We start from the raw sequence: 23,315 nt of genomic DNA, 5'->3' as shown, positions 1-23,315 counted from the left end.
GTTATTGAGTGTCACTACAGATATCAAAATATATAAGAGGTAATAGTTATACACAGCTAGATGTAACATAAATCACCATTTTGTCACTTTACCTTTCTTGGCTCCAAAAATCTTTGAAAAATAACTTCAAATTATTGTTTTTGAAAAGTATACATTGTCATATCCATTAACTCACAATTGTCCACATTTACTGGCACAATATTGAACACAACTAATTTAATATTGATATACATTTTATTATCAATGGCCTGAAAATAATTGACTACCAAGGTTGGTTGCACTGAAGTAAAACGCCCTTTCGGGGGACATTCACGCTCTTAGGTACCCGTCAATCGAACCAAGGGCAAACACTATTGGTCGTTTAGTCCAGTATATGACAACACAACCTGTATTCCGGATGAAGCGGGAAAGGCGTGCATCCACACTGGATTGCTAGCTAGTTGCATATTAAGGTAAGTTTCATATTAAGTTTTAAACAACCATTAAGGAATAATCGCGTTTACCTTATAAAGGGAAATTATTCATTGCAAAGCAAAGTGAAAGTGTATCTGTCATTTTCTGAGTGGAATGATGTACTGACTTTAAATGAGTTTAGCGAGCTAGCTATTTAGCTACGTTAACTTGCTAGCTAAGTAGCTAGCGTTTCCATTTTTGTAATTTAGCAGACGCTCTTATCCAGAGATACGTATATGTGCCATTAGGGTTAAGTGCCTTGCTCAAGGGGCACATCGACAGATTATTAACCTAGTCGGCTCGGGGATTTGAACCAGCAACCTTTTGGTTACTGGTCCAATGCGCTTTTACTATATATTTTCGAGATATAGGAAGCCATTCTCGTGCTGATGTTCTCTTGATAAGTGCCTAACTTCCATTGATTGATTCTAATTCCAATAATTCAGAGTGATTCTGAAACACGCGGGGTGTGCTCATCACCAGGTATATCAGGGATAAAAAATAAATAAAGGATGTGCTGCTGGCTACCTCATATTCATGGCGCGTTTTCCTCTCCAGATTCCAACCTGCACTTTGAACCATGGCAAGCAAACCGGTGTGGGAGCAGATAGGTGCAGGCTTTGTGCAACATTATTACCAACAGTTTGATTCTGATAGAACCAAACTTGCTGACCTCTATGTGAGTATTTTAATTTCAACACATTTAGAGATGTTCAATGGTTTTTCGTGGACCAACTTTGTCATCTGGAAACCTTTGGGTGAATCTCAAGTCTCTATTCCTTGGCTCCTCCCCTTGGACTCTTCTCCAAATAGCTCTTAAACTCTAGAAGGCATTCTGCTTTCTCCCTACAGTTTTCAGCCATTAGCTTCGCCCACGACTGGCTCATGTGAACTACTATCCGACGCCGTTTTAACGTCTAGAAATGTCAATCATCGCCTGCGATAAAAAAATTTGAAACATATGAACATAGGGCCCTTATCTTTTAATCGAGAGCATCCTTCAAATAAAAAATATACACTTACTGTAGCATTTTTTTCCTCGCAGATCCATAAAGCTATGGGTGCTTCCATCTGGCCAAACTACAGTTCTGCTACACTTACACACAGGTGTTTGTGGCATGCTAGGTAGCACCTCTTGTCATCCGTCTATTTTCTGTAAACAAGCACAGTAACATGGAAATAACCCTATCAAGGTGTACATTTTTAGTTTTTTAATATTATATGGTACTTATGCTTGTGAAACTGTACTGCAAGCGATGCGTTTTAATGTTCAGATTAAGCGTCTGGACTCTTAACAAAATTCCCCCGTATAGAAGACGACTTCGTCCAATGACTCTTGTGTAATGGAACTGAGAGATGATCAAGGTCTATCCTTCAAACGGCTTTGATAAAGTGGCATGGATGAAGAGGACACAAGGACTCAAGAAAATACTTTTGAGGTGGACGCCTGGGGTGTATTCATTAGTCAGATTCCGTTGTAAACGTTTTCCAATAGTAACTATTTCTTCCAAACAGAAAATGTTTTGCAACGAAAACAAGAGTTTCTATTGGACAAATTTAGGTAGGTTCGGTTCCTAGAGTAAATGCTAAATGGTTTCTGTTGCAAAACTAATGGATACACCCCTGCTCATGTTGTTCAGTGTGTAACTGATGAGTTCAGTGAGAGCTCACTGTCTTAATAAATGACTGTGTGTGTTTCCAGACTGATGCGTCATGTTTAACATGGGAAGGAGTTGGTTTCCAGGGGCACAAAGCCATTATGGAGAAGATCACTGTAAGTGACATCTTCATTTAAGCTTCACTTCATCAAACTAATTATAATGCATAACTTAATTATTTCACATGGCACAGACATATAGACCTTATTGTCTCCCTTACTGCAGAGTTTACCGTTCCAGTCGATCCAGCACAGCATCACCGCACAGGACCACCAGCCCACACCAGACAGCTGTGTGATGAGCATGGTGATGGGACAGCTCAAGGTAGGTTGTTTCAAAAGTAGTGGACGCACGTCCAGTGACTTGCTGGCTTAACAGGGTTCATACCAGAATCTCACCCACAGCTTGAGATGGCCCCAGTGATTTTTGCATCCTTTTCAGTGACACAACTGGGGTATACGTTTTAGAGTTGGCGGTCACGTGTGTTAACTGTTTTTGCGAGGCAGAGGACCGTAGTTCAAACGAAGTCGTTGGCAAGTTGAGGGAAGTAATGAAGCTGCTAAGCTAGCACAGTGACACCTGTTCCACTGGGTATTGCTATCTGCATGCTGGGGCTGAAACGGTGCACGTTGAATTGCGGGAGCTTTTCATGGAAGGAGCTGCTCCTGTTTTAATTTCAATAGCACCTGAAGACGCTTGAGTTTAAAGGGATACTTTAGGATTTTGGCAATGAGGCTATTTACTTCTGTAGTGTCAGATGAATTCGTGGATACCATTTATGTCTGCGTGCACTATGAAGTTGCTAACTAGCGTTAGTAAAATGACTGGAAGTCTGGTACAGTGCCTTGCGAAAGTATTCGGCCCCCTTGAACTTTGCGACCTTTTGCCACATTTCAGGCTTCAAACATAAAGATATAAAACTGTATTTTTTTGTGAAGAATCAACAACAAGTGGGACACAATCATGAAGTGGAATGACATTTATTGGATATTTCAAACTTTTTTAACAAATCAAAAACTGAAAAATTGGGCGTGCAAAATTATTCAGCCCCTTCACTTTCAGTGCAGCAAACTCTCTCCAGAAGTTCAGTGAGGATCTCTGAATGATCCAATGTTGACCTAAATGACTAATGATGATAAATACAATCCACCTGTGTGTAATCAAGTCTCCGTATAAATGCACCTGCACTGTGATAGTCTCATAGGTCCGTTAAAAGCGCAGAGAGCATCATGAAGAACAAGGAACACACCAGGCAGGTCCGAGATACTGTTGTGAAGAAGTTTAAAGCCGGATTTGGATACAAAAAGATTTCCCAAGCTTTAAACATCCCAAGGAGGACTGTGTAAGCGATAATATTGAAATGGAAGGAGTATCAGACCACTGCAAATCTACCAAGACCTGGCCGTCCCTCTAAACTTTCAGCTCATACAAGGAGAAGACTGATCAGAGATGCAGCCAAGAGGCCCATGATCACTCTGGATGAACTGCAGAGATCTACAGCTGAGGTGGGAGACTGTCCATAGGACAACAATCAGTCGTATATTGCACAAATCTGGCCTTTATGGAAGAGTGGCAAGAAGAAAGCCATTTCTTAAAGATATCCATAAAAAGTGTAATTTATAGTTTGCCACAAGCAACCTGGGAGACACACCAAACATGTGGAAGAAGGTGCTCTGGTCAGATGAAACCAAAATTGAACTTTTTGGCAACAATGCAAAACGTTATGTTTGGCGTAAAAGCAACACAGCTGAACACACCATCCCCACTGTCAAACATGGTGGTGGCAGCATCATGGTTTGGGCCTGCTTTTCTTCAGCAGGGACAGGGAAGATGGTTCAAATTGATGGGAAGATGGATGGAGCCAAATACAGGACCATTCTGGAAGAAAACCTGATGGAGTCTGCAAAAGACCTGAGACTGGGATGGAGATTTGTCTTCCAACAAGACAATGATCCAAAAAATAAAGCAAAATCTACAATGGAATGGTTAAAAAATAAACATATCCAGGTGTTAGAATGGCCAAGTCAAAGTCCAGACCTGAATCCGATCGAGAATCTGTGGAAAGAACTGAAAACTGCTGTTCACAAATGCTCTCCATCCAACCTCACTGAGCTCGAGCTGTTTTGCAAGGAGGAATGGGAAAAAATGTCAGTCTCTCGATGTGCAAAACTGATAGAGACATACCCCAAGCGACTTACAGCTGTAATCGCAGCAAAAGGTGGCGCTACAAAGTATTAACTTAAGGGGGCTGAATAATTTTGCACGCCCAATTTTTCAGTTTTTGATTTGTTAAAAAAGTTTGAAATATCCAATAAATGTCGTTCCACTTCATGATTGTGTCCCACTTGTTGTTGATTCTTCACAAAAAAATACAATTTTATATCTTTATGTTTGAAGCCTGAAATGTGGCAAAAGGTCGCAAAGTTCAAGGGGGCCGAATACTTTCGCAAGGCACTGTATCTGCTAGCAGAAAGATAAAATTGGTATCCACAAGTTAATCTGACTCTGGGGAAGTAAAGGGCCTCATTGCTATATTCCCGAAATATCCCTTTTAACTATAATAAACTTGAAAGTAATCAAATCGATGGGGCCTATTATGGCTAATTTCTACTGTATGTAATGTAGTTGAGTAAACTATTTATAGAGGATGATGATCATCTGTTCTCTTTTCTTTAAAAGGCTGACACGGACCAGGTGATGGGATTTCAACAAACTTTCCTGCTGAAGAACGTGGACAACAAATGGATCTGCACCAACGACATGTTCAGATTGGCACTACATAACTTTGGAGCGTAGGAGGAAATGGAAGGATCACGTACATTCCACAGAGAGAGTTAGCTTTTTATATTACATTTCAACTTTACATGTATGTGTTTTGTTAGAGAATGCTTGTCAGATTCTTTTGTCTTCAATAAACTCATGTTAAGCAATTTTAAGACTGTTCTGGACAGTTCACTGCAAACTGTTACAGCGGTGGTGAATGATGCACAGGAACACATCAGAATAAATTCATTCCCAAATACGTTTGGTACAATTTGCCTTATTGTTATTCAAACTATCCTTATTAGTTCCCAATATTGGCCAACATTTCATCCATACATGCCTTGTTATTAGGACCATAATGTTGATGTTTCTTAAGGGAATGGATGATCCTCTTAGTGATGCTTTTGGCATAATGCTACCATTCTGTGAACAATAAATTGCATATCTGAAATGGCACCTTATTCCCTGTATACTTAGTGTATAGTGTACATTTGACCAGAGCTAATGCATCCAAAATGGCACCCTATTCCCTATAAAAGAGTGCCATTTCAGACGCAGGCTAAACTAGGGACTTGCTCAATTGCAGACTCCTTGTGTCCTCGTCTCCTCAAAACCCATTGGATTAGAAAGCCAGAGGTCCTTCTGACCTCTAATGGGATGACGATGAAAGCGGACGTGAGGCTTGTGCAATTGAGATTTTCCCATAGGGAAGTCTCCAGCCAGGTACAGACTCAAAAATGGCTGCTTTCTCATAGCGGTTTAATGCTGATCCAAGAGGCACATGTTCAAATGAAGGCCAGCCTGCTTCATCCTTGCTGTTTTGTTTACTTTTTGTATTATGAAGAGCCCTTGACCCTTATACACTAGTATAGTAAGGTATGTCATTCATCATGTAAACTCCTATATTTACCAGGCTGTGTGTCTGTTGTCCTGCAACACAAAATGTCTGCTAATGAAATGGCAGCCTATATACCTCTATATAGTACATGACTTTGACTAGGGCTAGTGCCCTATAATAGGGAATAGGGTGTCACATGCAGACAAGCAAATGACAGCAGGCCCTCTAGCTTGAGACCAAGTCTAAAAACCCAGATGACCTATTGACCCTGATAGAAAAGGCAACCCAAACACCAAATCCTCTCACAGAAAGATGTGCAAAGCTTTGTGATCGCATTCTGCTACAGTACTTAGTTTCTCTTCTGAAACAATGTACACCGTATTCTCGCTATCTTCACTGGCACCTTGTTCACATAAGGTGCATATCGAGTAATTTCACGCTCAAGAACATTGTTCTGTGTGTTGCTCTTGAAAATATATTTCCATCATGGGGAATATAATAATGAGTAAAGAATACTGACAGTTTTTATTTGAGAGGATAACAAGCCTGTAACAGTTTTAGGATAGGTCTGCAATATTACTGTTGGCCTCCAGGGAGCGATCACAGTTTGGCGACAATTCGTCAGAAGTTATTTATTTTCACCTGAAGGTGGTGATTTGAAGAGACAATGTCTGTGTCCGAATACTCATACTAGCGTACTAAATAGTACGTGAAAAAAAAGTTTTATAGCATGTGAAAATAGTACTCCGAATGCGTTTTCTAATGCGCAATTGCGTTGACTCCCACCATTCATATTTTGGTACAGTGTGACAATTTCTGATTACCAGCTGTTGTCAAATGTTATTCAATAAAGACAAGTGAATTGTAAATAGATCAAACGCCGAAATGAGTATGCAATTTAAGTACGTAGTACGCTAGTATGGGTATTCGGACACGGCTACTGTCACGATGCAAACCTGACTATAGGAGTGAAAGTTGAGGAAAGCTTTAATAAGAAATGTATCGGCAATGGGCTTTCAAGAGATGGTCACTAGCCAGCCACTAGTAGACCAAGGCGTTAGGGCACCAATCAATACATTTTTTTTTTTTTTTACCTTTATTTAACTAGGCAAGTCAGTTGTGTTCATGTCTCGTTCCTGAAGATAGTTTATAGTTTTACAGAATGAAGTTGATTGATTAGCTTTAGCTGGCTAGCCAAATTTCGCTGTGGCTACACCTTTGGCCACAATTAGTAGATGTATTTGTTTTTGCGTAACATATCATATATAACAATAATAAGAAATATTGTTATTCTTGATTTGTACCTTTCAAATTCCATTGCAATTTTATTTTAGACATTTCTAACACACTAATTAATGTATTGTAATGAAAGGTAGCATGTACTAAAATTCTTATGTTTTTTTCATCAAATAATGGACTGGAAGGGTAGTCTACCATTGGCTGATGAACAGTGGCATGATATGAGGTCACCATAAAATCTTTTTGGTCCTCCCCTTTGCCTCAATTTCCTGACAGCCTATTGGTTGTTTTGAATTGTACCATGTGACTAGCTAGCTTTTTCCAGAGTCTTGATTCTGTCTGCAGCCACACCCACACCTCTTTTGTGCTCTTATATAATGTGTATTCGCCCAATTAACTCATCAATTAAGATTGAAATGGAAGGAAATCACTACGAAACTTCAATTATGTTTGGAAAGTTCCCCAATTTAGTCCACAGCTAACTTCAATCTCATTGGTCATCCTCCATATATGCTAATTAGGACCCAAACGTCATGTCCTGAACACAAGCGCCATTTTTTTACTTCAGGAGGAGGGTGAAACAGCACAATACATCAATTATTTCACTTTAATGTGAATCATTATTTCCTGAATTAACTTTGGCGGTTGCATCTTGTCCGGGGAGGTGAGTGTCAGAGTATCGTCCAGGTGGATTGATTGCACACTTCCGTGACACCGAGACTGAAGCGCTGGCGGATTGGTGAAACTATCCATACACGGTAAAAAAAAAAAAAAAAAAAAGACGCGACAGCCATCCTTTTATAACCGGAGAAGCAAAGGTAATTGTATGTAGCCCGGTCAGTCAACATCTTCAACAGTTCATCACAAATCTACACCTATTGTTGCCATTGTCGACATTTGCGCAGATCCACTTTCATAAATCAGCCAACCAGACATGTTTGAATGCAGTTCAACCAATGATTGATCATTGAGTTCAACACAGCTAGCTAGCTAGCATTTTAGCTTATATTTTTTATTCCCGCCAATGCATACAATTAGATGGTTTTAGCTATATTTTTGCTCTCGGGTCCACCGGCCGCTGTTGGTGACCCTTCGTGGCATAGGCGTCCCATTCAAATGACTGCCCTTTCAACTTCGATTGTAATTTCTGTGCCTACCATGGGACATTGTGACCACGGGTGAGGGGGGATTCAGGATTTGTTTCCGGAGAGGGAATCTGTGAAACGACTGCCACATCCAAGGAAGGCACGCAAATGTTCGACTCCTGTGTCGGGGATCTACTTAGCTAGCCAGCTAACGTTAGCTAGCTCGTGACGAAAAAGAACAATACAGGACTCTTTCGAGTGCCTGTAATTTGAACGAGTACACTCCGGGCTGGCAACTTTTTAAGAAAGTTTAGAGTGAGATTTGCTATGTGAATTTCATTTTCCCCTGGCACAACCCCTAGACATTAAAACAGTAAAATGTCCCGAAAGTTAATTTCCTGCCATTCTACGTATTTTGACATGGCTTGGGCCTATGACCAGGGTGGAAAATAAAACAATAAAAACCACAGGTCCGGTGTATTAAGGATACTTTGAACATGAAATTAACTCAATTTGTCGACTTCAACATTTCACCCCTCCAAATCTCAAATTATGCCTATTTTTGTGAAACCTTATTTAGGTGGATTGACACTTTATTCAGACAGTAAATAAATAAGATGGTGGAAACAGTATAAAGGTTGGAAACGGGGATTGATCCTTATTCTCAGATGGAAAGTATGTGACACATGCAAGGTAGTGTTACCACTACACCAAGGCTCTGCACAGAAAATACTAACACTTTTTAGTGGTTGATAGCAGTGGGTCACCAAATCATAGATTGCAGTCTCCTTGTCCATAGACTGCTTTTAAGGTAAATACAAACATTTTGTAATTTGGGTGAACTCTTTAAAATAAGTCTTGAAAAAATCCTGCTTGCTCTACGGGAGGGTTCACCACCCCTGATCTATGTTTCCCAAGTGCTGGGTGTCTTGAAAATGTTCTTGTTATAACAATTCATTTCCCAATCACCCACAATTGCCTGAATATCAATATTCAGGTGGTTTATGTCTACTAGTTGAAGATCCTTGCTATAATCTTACTCTACCGAGATGAAATATGATGCGTTTGAGTTGTGAGTCCCCCTACCATCTGCCTAGCATGTGCACAACAATACAATATTTTATTAAAAAAAATGTTTAGGCTTGGAGTGTTTAATATCCAATGCTTATTTGTATGGTTTATGTAAAACTGTCCATGGAATGGCTGCAAAAATACATAGCCTCATAATTCATTTTCAAAGACACGTAGGCATATCGGATTTCAAATATGTGATTACACTGGCAAAATTGGGAAGAAGTGGAATAATAAAATACGTTTGGGGAATAAGTGTTCTTGCACACAAATTACCCTATATTTTAGCCCATTGTTAAGAATGAGAATTGTTCCACTGATCAGGCTAAATAAAGTTGATAAAATCTCCTTGATACAAGATGCCATAAATCTACCCCTACACCCTAACCAAAAAATATATAAATATTCATTGTCCCTGCTCCAGAATCAAACTTAGACTTTTGGGGTCACAATCTTGACAAAATTATTTTCAGTTTCAAATCATGTCACCCTACCAAACTAGGTCTGTCTGCTGCCTTTTCGTTGTCACAGATTAATGCCAATCGCCAAATGAGGAGATTTAATGCAAGTGTGGATTAAATTGATTTAAATACATGTCAAAAGGCTGCATTCTGCAATGGGGACGGGAGTAACAGCAACCTAGTTTGGGTAAAATTGTACATAAAACAGCTACTGTGCTGCTCTTTTAACAGTTTTATAAACGCAGTGGAGTACATTCTCTCTTTCTCTATTCAGCTCCACTCTAATCTTGAGGGACGCAAAAAATATATATATTTTGCGCCTGCATCCAATCCCGTTGATCCCTTACATTAGTGGTTCCCAAACTGTGTTGTGCCTCCTAGGGAGGGGGGCAGGTTTATAAATATTTAAAAAACACACTTAAGGCGCTCAGTCTGACTTTAAACTTACTCTTGAAAGTTGTAATAATAGAATGCACAAGGTGCAATTTCAAAAGTGGGTAGTGCACCATCAGTTCCTCTTGTCATGTTAGTCATTGTATACCTTAGAGCTATTTATAACTTGTCAGAAATGTCCAGATCAACTAGCCTATGTCAGCTGGGTTTTTTTTTTCCCATAGATGTTGTAATATGTCACTCAAGTCACATGAATACACATTAGATGTGGCAAAATGTATAGAATTGCAAGAAAATTAGCTTTAAAACTGCAAAATGTTCTTTGCACCACATGACAATGTGTAGAATTGCAGGTAATAAGCTTTAAACCTGCACCAAGAAGAGGGCTGTGAACAGTTATTGTGCCCATAGAAATAGATGTGTGCGTGCAGGGGTGGCGTGGAATGTTCCAAAGCTTGGAGGGGGGACCCAGAGTGGAAAAAGTTTGGGAACCCCTGCCTCACATAACTAGACCAATCATATGCTTCAATGTGCCGCGGTTCATAATGCTGTTGCAAGACAGGTCAATGATAGAGGTTCTGCTCGTGATAAGTTGCAGGCGCAGATGGTCTGATTTTCAAAAATGATTTGGAGCACGGTTTAAAAGTTAACACACTTACTATACAATGGACTAATTCTACAAATAACAGCAGTACTTTTCAATGCGTGAGATATAAGATCTGGTGTGAGGGTCAAATGCGTGAGTTGGCAGCTCCTGTACACTTCAAATAGTTTAATGAGGATCCATTACTGATGTTTAGAAGCGTTTTTCCAGTGGTCAGAAACTTGTGAAAGTGCTATTAATGATTTAGCGGTCAAATTTGACTGCCAGTTGTATATTGTCCATCGGTGTGACGTAATGTCCCGCCTCATGCTTAACAAATAATTGTTAAGCATGAGGCAGGTAACATTCGATCAATACACAAGTAAGAATGGCTTTTACATTTTTTTTATTTTTATTGAGGTTTAGTGAGATCACTGAATCTTACCCAAAATGTAATAGCGAGACACTTGGTTATCATCGTTATACATGCAAATTGTTTTTTAATTGAAATGCAAGAATATGATTACTGATTTTAAAGACATAAGTAACGAAATAGTCAATTATTTTATCATTCAACATTTGTTAACATGTATTGTAATGTCACACCAGAGGACACGTTCAAGGCACTAATGCATGAAGTGGTTCCTTAAATTGGATAAACTTAAAAATAAAGGGTGGCCGTATAACATTGAGTTGTTTATTACAGCTATATGTTTAGCTTTAAATCTTACATTTTTTACTTTTGTTTTGGCCATATGGCAACTACCAAAATGTTCTTGTTATCTTGCTGTGTGGCGCATGGTGCTAGATTTGGAAATAGTAGCAGTATTGGGTGAGGGTAACATGACAATGGCATTTCTATATCTTGTCACTAAATCACATTTTACTGGTCGCACGGATATATATTGCGGATATAGAAAAATGCTTGTGTTCCTAGCTCCAAAAGTAATATCTAACAATACACACATCTAAAAGTAAAATACTTAGGTTATTGGTTTACATTTATGGTCTATGAGCCATAAACACATTAATCCATAGGCTACATTCATGGATGTCAAAGCATGATCTTCAACCAGAGATCACTATATATACTGTAAAACTATTTTGTGGAATGTGCTTTGTGGCTGCCGGAACGGACAAGTGAAATTGTCCCGTAAAAAATGAAAACCACGTTCATTTGCTTTGACTCTAGTGCTCCATTTGTACATGTGCATTTGCGGGGCACAACAAAAAAGAAACCAAACCAAGCATCACACAGTTCTTCTCCTTAAATTCCCTTTTCCCTCTGTGTATCACTCACTCAATTGCATTCTGACTGCCTCCTCTACACACGCTAAGGGGGCACACAAACTCCTGTTAGGCCTACAGAAATAAATGGCTATAAAAAATCTAAATGATGGGATACACAAGCCACATTCTTGGCAAAATGACAATTTTGTCACATTTCAAAATGGACTGGTTGATTAAAGTAGGAAATGTGTTCCAACAGAGAGCTGCTGCTTTGGAATAATAATAATATTCCAGTCTATTTTCAATTTAGGCTACTTTGTGGACTGCTAGTGCCCCCCCCCCCCCCCCCCCCCCTTAAACAAAAAATACACAAAAACATTAGTTTGATAAAGACAGAGCGTATTTTCATCAGAATATATCCTAGGCCTCACCAAACAGATGTTGTGGCCGTAATTATTTTGTAATCCTGAAAAATTAGTCACGTTTGAAACAATCACTCTAAATAACAGTTCCATATGCAAAATGCGCTTCAAATCAAATCAAATTTATTTATATAGCCCTTCGTACATCAGCTGATATCTCAAAGTGCTGTACAGAAACCCAGCCTAAAACCCCAAAAACAGCAAGCAATGCAGGTGTAGAAGCACGGTTGCTAGGAAAAACTCCCTAGAAAGGCCAAAACCTAGGAAGAAACCTAGAGAGGAACCAGGCTATGTGGGGTGGCCAGTCCTCTTCTGGCTGTGCCGGGTGGAGATTATAACAGAACATGGTCAAGATGTTCAAATGTTCATAAATGACCAGCATGGTCAAATAATAATAAGGCAGAATAGTTGAAACTGGAGCAGCAGCACAGTCAGGTGGACTGGGGACAGCAAGGAGTCATCATGTCAGGTATTCCTGGGGCATGGTCCTAGGGCTCAGGTCCTCCGAGAGAGAGAAAGAAAGAGAGAATTAGAGAGAGCATATGTGGGATGGCCAGTCCTCTTCTGGCTGTGCCAGGTGGAGATTATAACAGAACATGGCCAAGATGTTCAAATGTTCATAAATGACCAGCATGGTCGAATAATAATAAGGCAGAACAGTTGAAACTGGAGCAGCAGCACAGCCAGGTGGACTGGGGACAGCAAGGAGTCATCATGTCAGGTAGTCCTGGGGCATGGTCCTAGGGCTCAGGTCCTCCGAGAGAGAGAAAGAGAGAAGGAGAGAATTAGAGAACGCACACTTAGATTCACACAGGACACCGAATAGGACAGGAGAAGTACTCCAGATATAACAAACTGACCCTAGCCCCCCGACACAAACTACTGCAGCATAAATACTGGAGGCTGAGACAGGAGGGGTCAGGAGACACTGTGGCCCCATCCGAGGACACCCCCGGACAGGGCCAAACAGGAAGGATATAACCCCACCCACTTTGCCAAAGCACAGCCCCCACACCACTAGAGGGATATCTTCAACCACCAACTTACCATCCTGAGACAAGGCTGAGTATAGCCCACAAAGACCTCCGCCACGGCACAACCCAAGGGGGGGGGGCGCCAACCCAGACAGGATGACCACATCAGTGACTCAACCCACTCAGGTGACGCACCCCCTCCAGGGACGGCATGAGAGAGCCCCAGTAAAGCCAGTGACTCAGCCCCTGTAATAGGGTTAGAGGCAGAGAATCCCAGTGGAAAGAGGAGAACCGGCCAGGCAGAGACAGCAAGGGCGGTTCGTTGCTCCAGAGCCTTTCCGTTCACCCTCCCACTCCTGGGCCAGACTACACTCAATCATATGACCCACTGAAGAGATGCGTCTTCAGTAGAGACTTCGCAGTGACTATTTTTTTTCATTTGGAAAAATATTCTGTTTTATTTTATTATATGAAATGTGTTTTGTTTGTTTTTTACTAGGAAATGGGTGTCTTGAATGCCCTTAAGGGCTCGGAAATAAGACCGTCATGTCGGCTAAATTAACAAAGCAAGGCTATACCATTGCACAGCCATAGGCTTCTACAAGCAAGTGCCGTTGGTGCAGTTACTGCCTTTATTTCTAGAGATTGTATTTCACCATATAATATAACCAGTTTATTACAGTTTCAATAAATGTATCTATCTTAAATGGCACAAAAATTAGACTTAATATACACTACACGACCAAATGTATGTGGACACCTGCTCATCGAACATCTCATTCCAAAATCATGGGCATTAATATGAAATTGGTACCCCCACTTGGTGCTATAACAGCCTCCACTCTTCTGGGGAAGGCTTTCCGCTAGATGTTGGAACATTGCTGTGGGACTTGCTTCCATTCAGCTACGAGCATTACTGAGGTCAGGCACTGATGTTGGGCGATTCGGCCTGGCTCGCAGTCAGCGTTCTAATTAATCCCAAAGGTGTTCAATGGGGTTGAGGTCAGGGCTCTTGTGCAGGCCAGTCAAGTTCTTCCACACTGATCTCGACAAACCAGTTCTGTATGGACCTCGCTTTGTGCATGGGGGCATTGTCATGCTGAAACAGGAAAGGGCCTTCCACAAAGTTGGAAGCACAGGATCACCTAGAATGTCATAGCGTTAAAATTGGAATTAAGGGGCCTATCCCAAACCATGAAAAAAAGCCCCACACCATTATTTCTCCTCCACCAAACTTCACAGTTGGCACTCTGCATTGGGGCAGGTAGCGTTCTCCTGGCATCCACCAAACCCAGATTCGTCTGTCGGACTGCCAGATGGTGAAGCATGATTCATCACTCCAGAGTTCAATGACGGTGAGCTTTACACTGCTCCAGGCGACACTTGGCATTGCACATGGTGAGATTAGGCATCTGTGCAGCTGCTTGCCCATGGAAACCCATTACATGAAGCTCCTGACAAATCGTTATTGTGCTGACGTTGCTTCCGGAGGCAGTTTGGAACTCTGTAGTGAGTGTTGCCACCGTTCTGTGAGCTTGTGTGGCCTACCACTTTGCGGCTGAGCCGTTGTTTCTCCTAGATGTTTCCACTTCACAATAACAGCACTTACAGATGACCAAGGGCAGCTCTAGCATGGCAGACATTTGACTAACTGACTTGTTGGAAAGATGGCATCCTATGACGGTGCCACGTTGAAAGTCACTGAGCTCTTCAGTAAAGCCATTCTACTGCCAATGTTTGTCTATGGAGATTGCATGGCTGCTTGATTTTATACACGTGTCCGCAACGGGTGTGGCTGAAATGGACGAATCCACAAATTTGAAGGGGTATCCACATACACACAAGTATCTCGTGCAAACTCTTGTATATTTTAAGTTTACATTTCACTCCTTGACAAGAGTCACTAGAGACTCAAAGCCATGAGGGTAGAACACATTTCAAACTTTGCTTGTTAGGGGTAGCTAGTTGCAGAAACAATGGAAGGGTTTAGTCGACAGTGCATTTGGGAAGTATTTAGACTAGAGGTCGATTGATTATGATTTTAACGCCAATACCAATTTATTGGAGGACCAAAAAGGCCGATACCGATTACTGACACTTTATTTTATTTGTAATAATGACAATTACAACAATACTGAATGAACACTTATTTTAACCTAATATAATACATCAATAAAAATCAATTCAGCCTCAAATAAATAATGGAACATGTTCAATTTGGTTTAAAAAATGCTGGAGAAGTAAAAGTGCAATATGTGCCATGTAAAAAAAGCTAACGTTTAAGTTCCTTGCTCAGAACATGAGAACATATGAGTTGGTGGTTCCTTTTAACATGAGACTTCAATATTCCAAGGTAAAAGGTTTTAGGTTGTAGTTAATATAGTATTTATAGGACTATTTCTCTCTCTACCATTTGTATTTCATTAACCTTTGACTATTGGATGTTCTTATAGGCACTTTAGTATTGCCAGTGTAACAGTATAGCTTCTGTTCCTCTCCTCGCCCCTACCTGGGCTCGAACCAGGAACACATCGACAACAGCCACACTCGAAGCAGTGTTACCCATCGCTCCACAAAAGTCGCGGCCCTTGCAGGGCAAGGGGAACAACTACTCCAAGTCTCAGAGCGAGTGACGTTTGAAACGCTATTAGCGCACACCCAGCTAACTAGCTAGCCATTTCACGTCGGTTACACCAGCCATTAGGCTGATGGGCTTGAAGTCATAAACGGTGCTGTGCTTGCGAAGAGCTGCTGGGAAAACGCACTAAAGTGCTGTTTGAATGAATGCTTATGAGCCTGCTGCTGCCTACCATCGCTCAGACTGCTCTATCAAATCATAGACTTAATTATAACATAACACGGAAATACAAGCCTTTGGTCATTAATATGGTCGAATCCAGAAACTATCATTTCGAAAACAAAATGTTTTATTATTTCAGTGAAATACACAACCGTTAGCTAAAATACAGAACGGGTGGCATCCCTAAGTCTAAATAGTCTTGTTACATTGCACAACCTTCAAAGTTATGTCATAATTACGTAAAATTCTGTCATATTAGTTTGCAAAGAGCCAGGCGGCCCAAACTGTTGCATATACCCTGACTCTGCGTGCAATGAACTTAAGAGAAGTGACACAATTTCACCTGGTTAATATTGTCTGCTAACCTGAATGTCTTTTATCTAAATATGCAGGTTTAAAAATATATACTTCTGTGTATTGATTTTAAGAAATGCATTGGTGTTTATGGTTAGGTACAGTCGTCCAAGGAGTGTGCTTTTTTCGCAAATGCGCTTTTGTTAAATCATCCCCCAGCGTTGATCGATATGCAATGCAGGACACGCTTGATAAACGAGTAATATCATCAACCATGTGTAGTTATAACTAGTGGTTATGATTGATTGATTTTTGTATAATAGCTAGAAACTTACCTTGGCTTCTACTGCATTCGCTTAACAGGCAGGCTCCTCGTGGAGTGCAATGAGAGGCAGGTGGTTAGTGTTGGACTAGTTAACTGTAAGGTTGCAAGATTGGATCCCCCGAGCCGACAAGGTGAAAATCTGTCGTTCTGCCCCTGAACAAGGCAGTTAACCCACCGTTCCTAGGCCGTCATTGAAAATAAGAATGTGTCCTTAACTGACTTGCCTAGTTAAATAAAGGTAGAAAAAAATATGCGCCCAAAAATACCCGATTTCCGATTGTTATGAAAACTTGAAATCGGCCCTAATTAATCGCCCATTCCGATTAATCGGTCGACCTCAAATTTAGACCCCTTTCTCCACATTTTGTTACATTACAGCTTTATTCAAAAATAATCTACACTCCCCTATAATGACAAAGCAAAAACAGATTTGAATACATATGTATTCAGACCCTTTGCTATGAGACTTGAGCTCAGGTGCATCCTGTTTTCATTGATCATTCTTCAGATGTTTCTACAACTTGATTGGAGTGAATATTTCAATTGATTGGACCTTATTTGGAAAAGCACACACCTGGTTATGTAAGGTCCCACAGTTGACAATGCTGGGATACTTTTAAATGTTTTTTTACTCAGTACTTTGTTGAATGTTTATCGAGGATCTCTCTGCACTTTGCTCTGTTCATATTTGCCTCGATCCTGACTAGTCTCTCAGTCCCTGCCGCTGAAGAACATCCCCACTGCATGATTCTTCCACCACCATGCTTCATCATAGGGGTGGTGCCAGGTTTCCACCAGATGTGACGCTTGGCATTCAGGCCAAAGAGTTCAATCTTGGTTTCATCAGACCAGAGAATCTTGTTTTTCATGGTCAGAGTCCTTTAAGTGGCTTTTCGCAAACTCCAAGCGGGCTGTCATGTGCCGTTTACTGAGGAGTGGCTTCCGTCTGGCCACTCTACCATAAAGGCCTGATTGGTGGAGTGCTGCAGAGATGGTTGTCCTTCTGGGAGGTTCTCCCATCTGCACAGAGGAACTCTTGTGCTCTGCCAGAATGATCATCGGGTTCTTGGTCACCTCCCTGACCAAGGCCCATCTCCCCCAATTGCTCTGCTTGGCTGGGCGGCCAGCTCTAGGAAGAGTCTTGGTGGTTCCAAACTTCTTCCATTTAAGAATAATGGAGGCCAACTGTGTTCTTGGGAACCTTCAATGCTGCAGACATTTTTTTGTCTCAGAGCTCTACAGACAATTCCTTCGTCCTCATGGCCTGGTTTTTGTCTGACTTGCACCGTCAACTGTGGGACCTTATATTGACAGGTGTGTGCCTTTCCAAATCATGTCCAATGTTCATGTTCAAGTTGTAGAAACATCTTAAGGATGATCAATGGAAACAGGATGCACCTGAGCTCAACTTCAAGTATCGTAGCAAAGGGTATGAATACTTGTGTAAATTAGGAGTGGCAGGTCGGCTAGTGGTTGGGCCAGTAACCGAAAGGTTGCTGGATTGAATCATCGAGCTGACTAGGTAAAAACCTATCGTTCGGCCCCTGAGCTAGTTATAACTCCCTGGGCGCCAAAGACATGGGATGTCGATTATGGCAGCCCCCCACAACTCTGATTCAGAGGGGTTGGGTTAAATGTGGAAGACTCATTCAGTTGTTCAACTGACAGTTGTACTCGCCCCCCCAAACAAAAATCCAAAATGTACGACCAGTTTTCGCTTTGTCATTATTATGTCAAGTGTGTAGATTGCTTAGGAATGGTTTATATTTAGTCCATTTTAGAATAACGTAACAAAATGCAGAAAAGGTCAAGGGGTCTCAATACTTTCTGAAGGCACGATATATTTATTAGGTCAAATTAGGATTTGTTATATGTACTGGATATGATAAATTAGTCATCGTTACTCTTGGCATAGACATATGTGCACATAGGCCTATTTCTTTGTTTTTTTAAATTTTGAGTACTAGGAAAAATAATCATGCAAGTACTCAGTCAAATCCCATCCCTAGTTTGGATGTGTATAATATTACCTGGCCTAACATGACTCTCTCTTTCAGGAAGCTGAGGAACAATGTATCAGGTCCCGGTTGGAAACTTGGAGAACATCCGAAAAACAAGGAGAAGAGTGAAACACATTTTGAGTGATTTTGGACTGGAGGATTGCAAAAACCTTCTGGAAGTATGTTTTTGTTGTGCAATTTTTATGTTTAAAACTATCTGTTTTTATAGGTATCAGAGCATTGTAGGAACTTTTGTTTGGGGGCTAGATGAGGCCTAATTATTGCCATATTACCCGTTGTTTATAGGCATGGATAGTACTTTTCCCATAACTCTGTACCAAATGGCACCCTATTCCCGATGGTCAAAGGTAGTGCACTGTAAAGGGAATAAGGTGCCATTTGGTACACAGGATAGTGAATGTTCAGAGATCATTGATTAGTGTTTTCTTCCCATGATACTTAGCTGTTTGTTGTCCTTAACTGTATGTTGTCTGTCACCAACTTCCAGGAGCTGCAAAAGAAGGAGAAGAACTCTGATGAAGAGTCTGATTCTGATGAGGCATTCCAGGAGACTGAGTGGGTGGACCTCAGTGAGCCCTTCCCAGGCAAGAGGAAGAAAAAGGTAAAATGGCACCTGGAAAGATGCGCTAGTCTGATAGGGATGTCAACAAAAAAATATAACATGCATTCCTTAGTGAAGTGACAGATCAATTTAAAATGGTCTTATTTTGCTAATCACGCTTGTTATCGATGTGTCTCCTTCCCCCAGTGGCCATACCGCACGCGGCTGTTGTGCTGCTCCCTCTGTAAGTACTCCACCCGGAATTGGTACTCCTACAAGAGTCATCTACAGCGGAGCCATGAGTATGAGAGGAAACTGTGTGTCCTGGCTCCCTGCCAGATCTGCTCCTTTGTCGCCCACCCCCGACTCCTCAAGAAGCACCTTCTCCTCTTTCATGGCTCTCCAAATGTGGACCAAGATGCAGCATCTCTGCATTCAACTACCAAGAAAGGAGACCGGTTTAAGTGTCGTAAGTGCCGATATGTGGACTCAAACCTGTTCTCAATGAAGAAGCACGTCCTGCTGAACCACCTGGAGAAACTGTGGCACCACTTCTCAGGACGGATACCAGACACTAAGTTCCCCCATACAGCCTCCAGGCAGTTCTGTAAGGTGTGTAAGATGGCTATTGAAAGCACGGAGCACATGCTGCACCACATCCTGGCCTCTCCCACTCACCAGTGGGCCTGCGCTCAGATCAGGACCTGGATCTTGGAGAACACTCAGTACGCCAAGCCCACAAATTACCAAACACTGGCCCCTAAAAAACAGATGCCACAGGTGTCCAGTCCTGAGCAGCTGGCAGGGCCCAACCAGAGCTTCCTCCCCCCTCAGGCCCTGGTTCAGCTGGCCGGTGCTGAGGCAAAGGGCCTCGTCCAGCCTGGGGCTACTGTCAAGCTGCAGAGTGCTCTGCCACAGGGGGCCATCTCAGCCACCATGCCCATCGGCCAGACCATGGTCAGACTGCCCTCTGGCGCCTCACTACCTGGTGCTCCTCACAACCAGGTGCCTTTCACCATAGGGGTCCAAAGTCAGCAGCAGCAGCCCCAGCAGGTCTTCCTGCCCCCGAGGGTGCAGATCAGCATTCCAGGGATGTCCCAGGCCCTCATGGTGACTCAGCGCCTCCCCTTGAACCAGGGGACCCCCCAGGGTACAATGCTCCAGAGCAACCCCCAGGGCACCATGCTGACCTCCCAGTCCCTCCTCAGCCACCTCTTCCCCACTGGCAACAAGGTCAACGGCATGCCCACCTACACCTTCGCCACGCCGGTAGGCATGCCCAGCCAGACAAGTAACATCCAGCTGATCAGCAAGGCTCCTCAACCAATCAAACCAGCAGGTAATCCTGCTCTCAACTCCAAAGCCAAGAAGTGGATCACCTGTCCCATCTGTAATGAACTGCTCCCTTCCAATGTATATGAGGCTCATCAACAGGCTGCCCACAAGGCCCAGCCCAGAACAGCTAAGCAGCAGGGCCTGGCTGCCCGTGCTCCCTTCCTCAGGAAGATGCCTGACAAGACAGTCAAGTGTTTGAAGTGTAAGATCCTGCTATCTGAAAAGGGCCTCTTTGAACACCTACTGCACGGGCTTAACTGCCTCTACTGTCCTGGGATGTTCTACTCCATCCAACAACTGGTTGAACACACAAACACACAACACAACCCCACACAGAAGGCCAACTGTGACTTCATGAGGCGAGAGTATAGACTGTACACAGACGACAGCGGTAACCTTCTGTTCCCCTACTTTGACATCAACACCATGGCCCCCAAAGAGATCCTGGGAGACGCAGAGCTGAAACTGGCTCTGGTCACCAACTCCCTAGACCTGATCTTCCTCAAGATGCAGCCTGGTGGAAAACAGGAAGTGTGTCGGAACCCCAGTAAAACGATGCGGACCGACTGCCCCTTCTGTGAAGAGAAGTGTGTCACAGTGGAGAACTACCAGGCCCATCTGAGTGGGAAGCACTGCATTGCACCCACCGTCCACGCCATCCTCAAGACCGCAGCATTCAAATGCATCTACTGCAACGGCGTCTACACAGGCAAGACCACGCAGAGAGCTATAGTAATCCATCTACAGCGCTGCCGCCGTGCCCCCAAGACCCCTAAAGATGCAGACAGACTCCAGCCCGCCCCCACCAACGGACGCCAACAGCAAGTCATGGCCTTTAAGCAGATGGTCCAGGTGCCAGGTCTGTACTCTGCCCAGCTCCCTCCAGTCCCCATGGCAGCGCAGGCCTCCGTCCCTGTCCCTGTTCCCCAGCCCTCTGAGTCCCCTGCTGAGCTACAGAGCAAGCTGAGGCTGGAGGCGGCCTTCAGGGAGGCCATGGAGGCCAACAAGAAAGAGAGGGATGCGCGGGCAGCTTTCCGTAAGCAACGAGAGAAGGAAAAACGAGAGCAGGTACCCAAGATGGACCCCTATATTCAGCTGGCCCTGGACCCCAGTGGGATGGAGAAACGACCCTCTGAGGAGCGGAAAGACTTCCTCACCAGATACTTCCACACCAAGCCGTACCCCACCAAGAAGGAGTCTGAAGAGCTCTCCAAGAGACTGTGGCTGACCCGGACTGAGGTGTCCACCCTGTTTGGAATGAAGCGCACGAAGTGCATGAAGGCCATTCAGAAGAACAGCCCTACAATCTTCATGGGCTTCAACATGACAGAGCTGAAAAAACTTAAGCACGACCTCCTCATCCCAGAGGTGGAACCTGCAGAACCAGAAAAGATGGCTGACCAGGAAGTGGAACCCGATGAACCAGAACAGACGGATTCCCCAGAAGGAGAGAAACCAGAAATTTCTGTTCCAAAAGAAGGTCCTTTAGAACCACATCAGATGGACGTTCCAGAGATGGATCCTTTAGAACCACAGGCAATGGCTGTCTAAGTTGTCACTTCAGAGTGCATGTACAGTCTGTATAGATACTTTTACCTGGATGACTGCAACAGACTGCAGTGCCCTGAAATGTATACTTTTATATTGATGTTAGTCTCCCTGCTAGTAATTGTCAACTAAATTTTAGATGTTGACTTATTATTCTCCTTTTCATAGAACTGTAAATCAAATGTTGACATTCTCATAGGCTACATGTTAAAATAAACCTCCGAATACACGTGTAAAAAAAAAAAAAAAAATGTAAAGCCAAGTGAGGACTGTATTAGTATTAGACACTGTTTTCAGGGGTTTGTTTCATACAACCACAGCACGGTTAAATCCACCATTTCCACCTAGGCGGCACCTTTAAGACGTGTTTTCAGCCTAACGACCATGATTCAGTTTGAATAATATTTTGAAATGCTGTCAAATGTTAAAGCTATATAAAGACACCTGTATTTGGTATTGTGTAAGTATTCAAACTGGGATCATTGACTGACTTTAAAACAACTACAGCATTTAACTCTCATGTTCAGAATGTTAATGAACAGTATTTGTCAATTTTGTGTTTCTGTATCATAAGACTTATTTTCTGTATGTCTGTATAATAGTTATTGTCCTTTGTTCTCAATAGTAACTCAAATCTATTATGTGATTATATGAATCCATTGACCAGATGAGACTGAGTATATTCATAACTGTAAGACATTGTCCATCTTTTTCTTTTCAGAATGTGTATCGAGTGCTATTCTTCCCTTATTGGAACTATGTAGTGGATTGTTCAGAGTTCGCTAAAAAAATACTGATTTTTGCCATAGCCTACATCACTTTCACCCTTGTTTCTTTTTTATGTTGGTCCACTAATTTTGTTGTAAGTTATTTGGTGAAAACAGACAACCTCTCCTGGTTGTTTTACCGTTATTTTCATATGCTAATTCCCCTGTGGGTTTTTCTTCCTTGTTTCAACTTCTTCCTGTGTCACTTGCAATTGATTGTCAGGTTTTTATGTACTATATACCTATTGGGTTTTAGATGGGTTCGGTCCTTCAGAAGCTAAAATGTGTATAGACTCGGAAGGTTTGAGCCTTCTGATGCATTGTGGCAGAACTGTGCAGAATAAACTTTTTCCAATAAATATTTCACTGCTGGAACTTGCTCATTAATGTGTGTCTGTCTAAGAGCTTGTCTAACCAAAGTGGGCTACTGTAAAAGAAAGCCATTCCCTGTATTTCGATCTATAAAGATCATAATTATGTTTTTGTGTAACCAGTGCATTGAGCTAGTGGCAGA

At 42.3% G+C, this 23,315-nt stretch overlaps 2 protein-coding genes across 7 annotated transcripts; both read left to right on the top strand.

Annotated features, from left to right (window-relative positions):
* The first annotated feature begins 295 nt into the window (after positions 1 to 295).
* Positions 296 to 5,133, top strand: ntf2 (Nuclear transport factor 2). Of its 4 annotated transcripts, none has more exons than XM_021559500.2 (5): positions 296 to 452; positions 1,012 to 1,132; positions 2,156 to 2,227; positions 2,313 to 2,435; positions 4,791 to 5,133. In XM_021559500.2, the coding sequence occupies exons 2-5, from the start codon at positions 1,034 to 1,036 to the stop codon at positions 4,905 to 4,907; spliced, it is 411 nt and encodes a 136-aa protein (XP_021415175.1). In that variant the 5' UTR covers positions 296 to 452; positions 1,012 to 1,033; the 3' UTR covers positions 4,908 to 5,133.
* Positions 5,134 to 7,477: 2,344 nt separating this feature from the next.
* LOC110488202 (activity-dependent neuroprotector homeobox protein 2) lies at positions 7,478 to 23,176 on the top strand. 3 transcript variants are annotated; one of them, XM_036970610.1, is made up of 4 exons: positions 7,478 to 7,709; positions 18,647 to 18,768; positions 19,098 to 19,211; positions 19,359 to 23,176. In XM_036970610.1, the coding sequence occupies exons 2-4, from the start codon at positions 18,661 to 18,663 to the stop codon at positions 22,035 to 22,037; spliced, it is 2,901 nt and encodes a 966-aa protein (XP_036826505.1). In that variant the 5' UTR covers positions 7,478 to 7,709; positions 18,647 to 18,660; the 3' UTR covers positions 22,038 to 23,176. The 3 variants fall into 3 exon arrangements, with proteins under 3 accessions (XP_036826505.1, XP_021415990.1, XP_021415991.1); XM_021560315.2 differs by having other exon boundaries at positions 7,478 to 7,769; XM_021560316.2 differs by having other exon boundaries at positions 7,492 to 7,615.
* Positions 23,177 to 23,315: the final 139 nt, after the last annotated feature.

This window comes from Oncorhynchus mykiss, chromosome 32 (assembly GCF_013265735.2).
Source record: "Oncorhynchus mykiss isolate Arlee chromosome 32, USDA_OmykA_1.1, whole genome shotgun sequence".
In the NCBI taxonomy this organism is placed as follows: Eukaryota; Metazoa; Chordata; class Actinopteri; order Salmoniformes; family Salmonidae; genus Oncorhynchus; species Oncorhynchus mykiss.
This window is presented reverse-complemented; position numbering and strand designations above follow the sequence as displayed.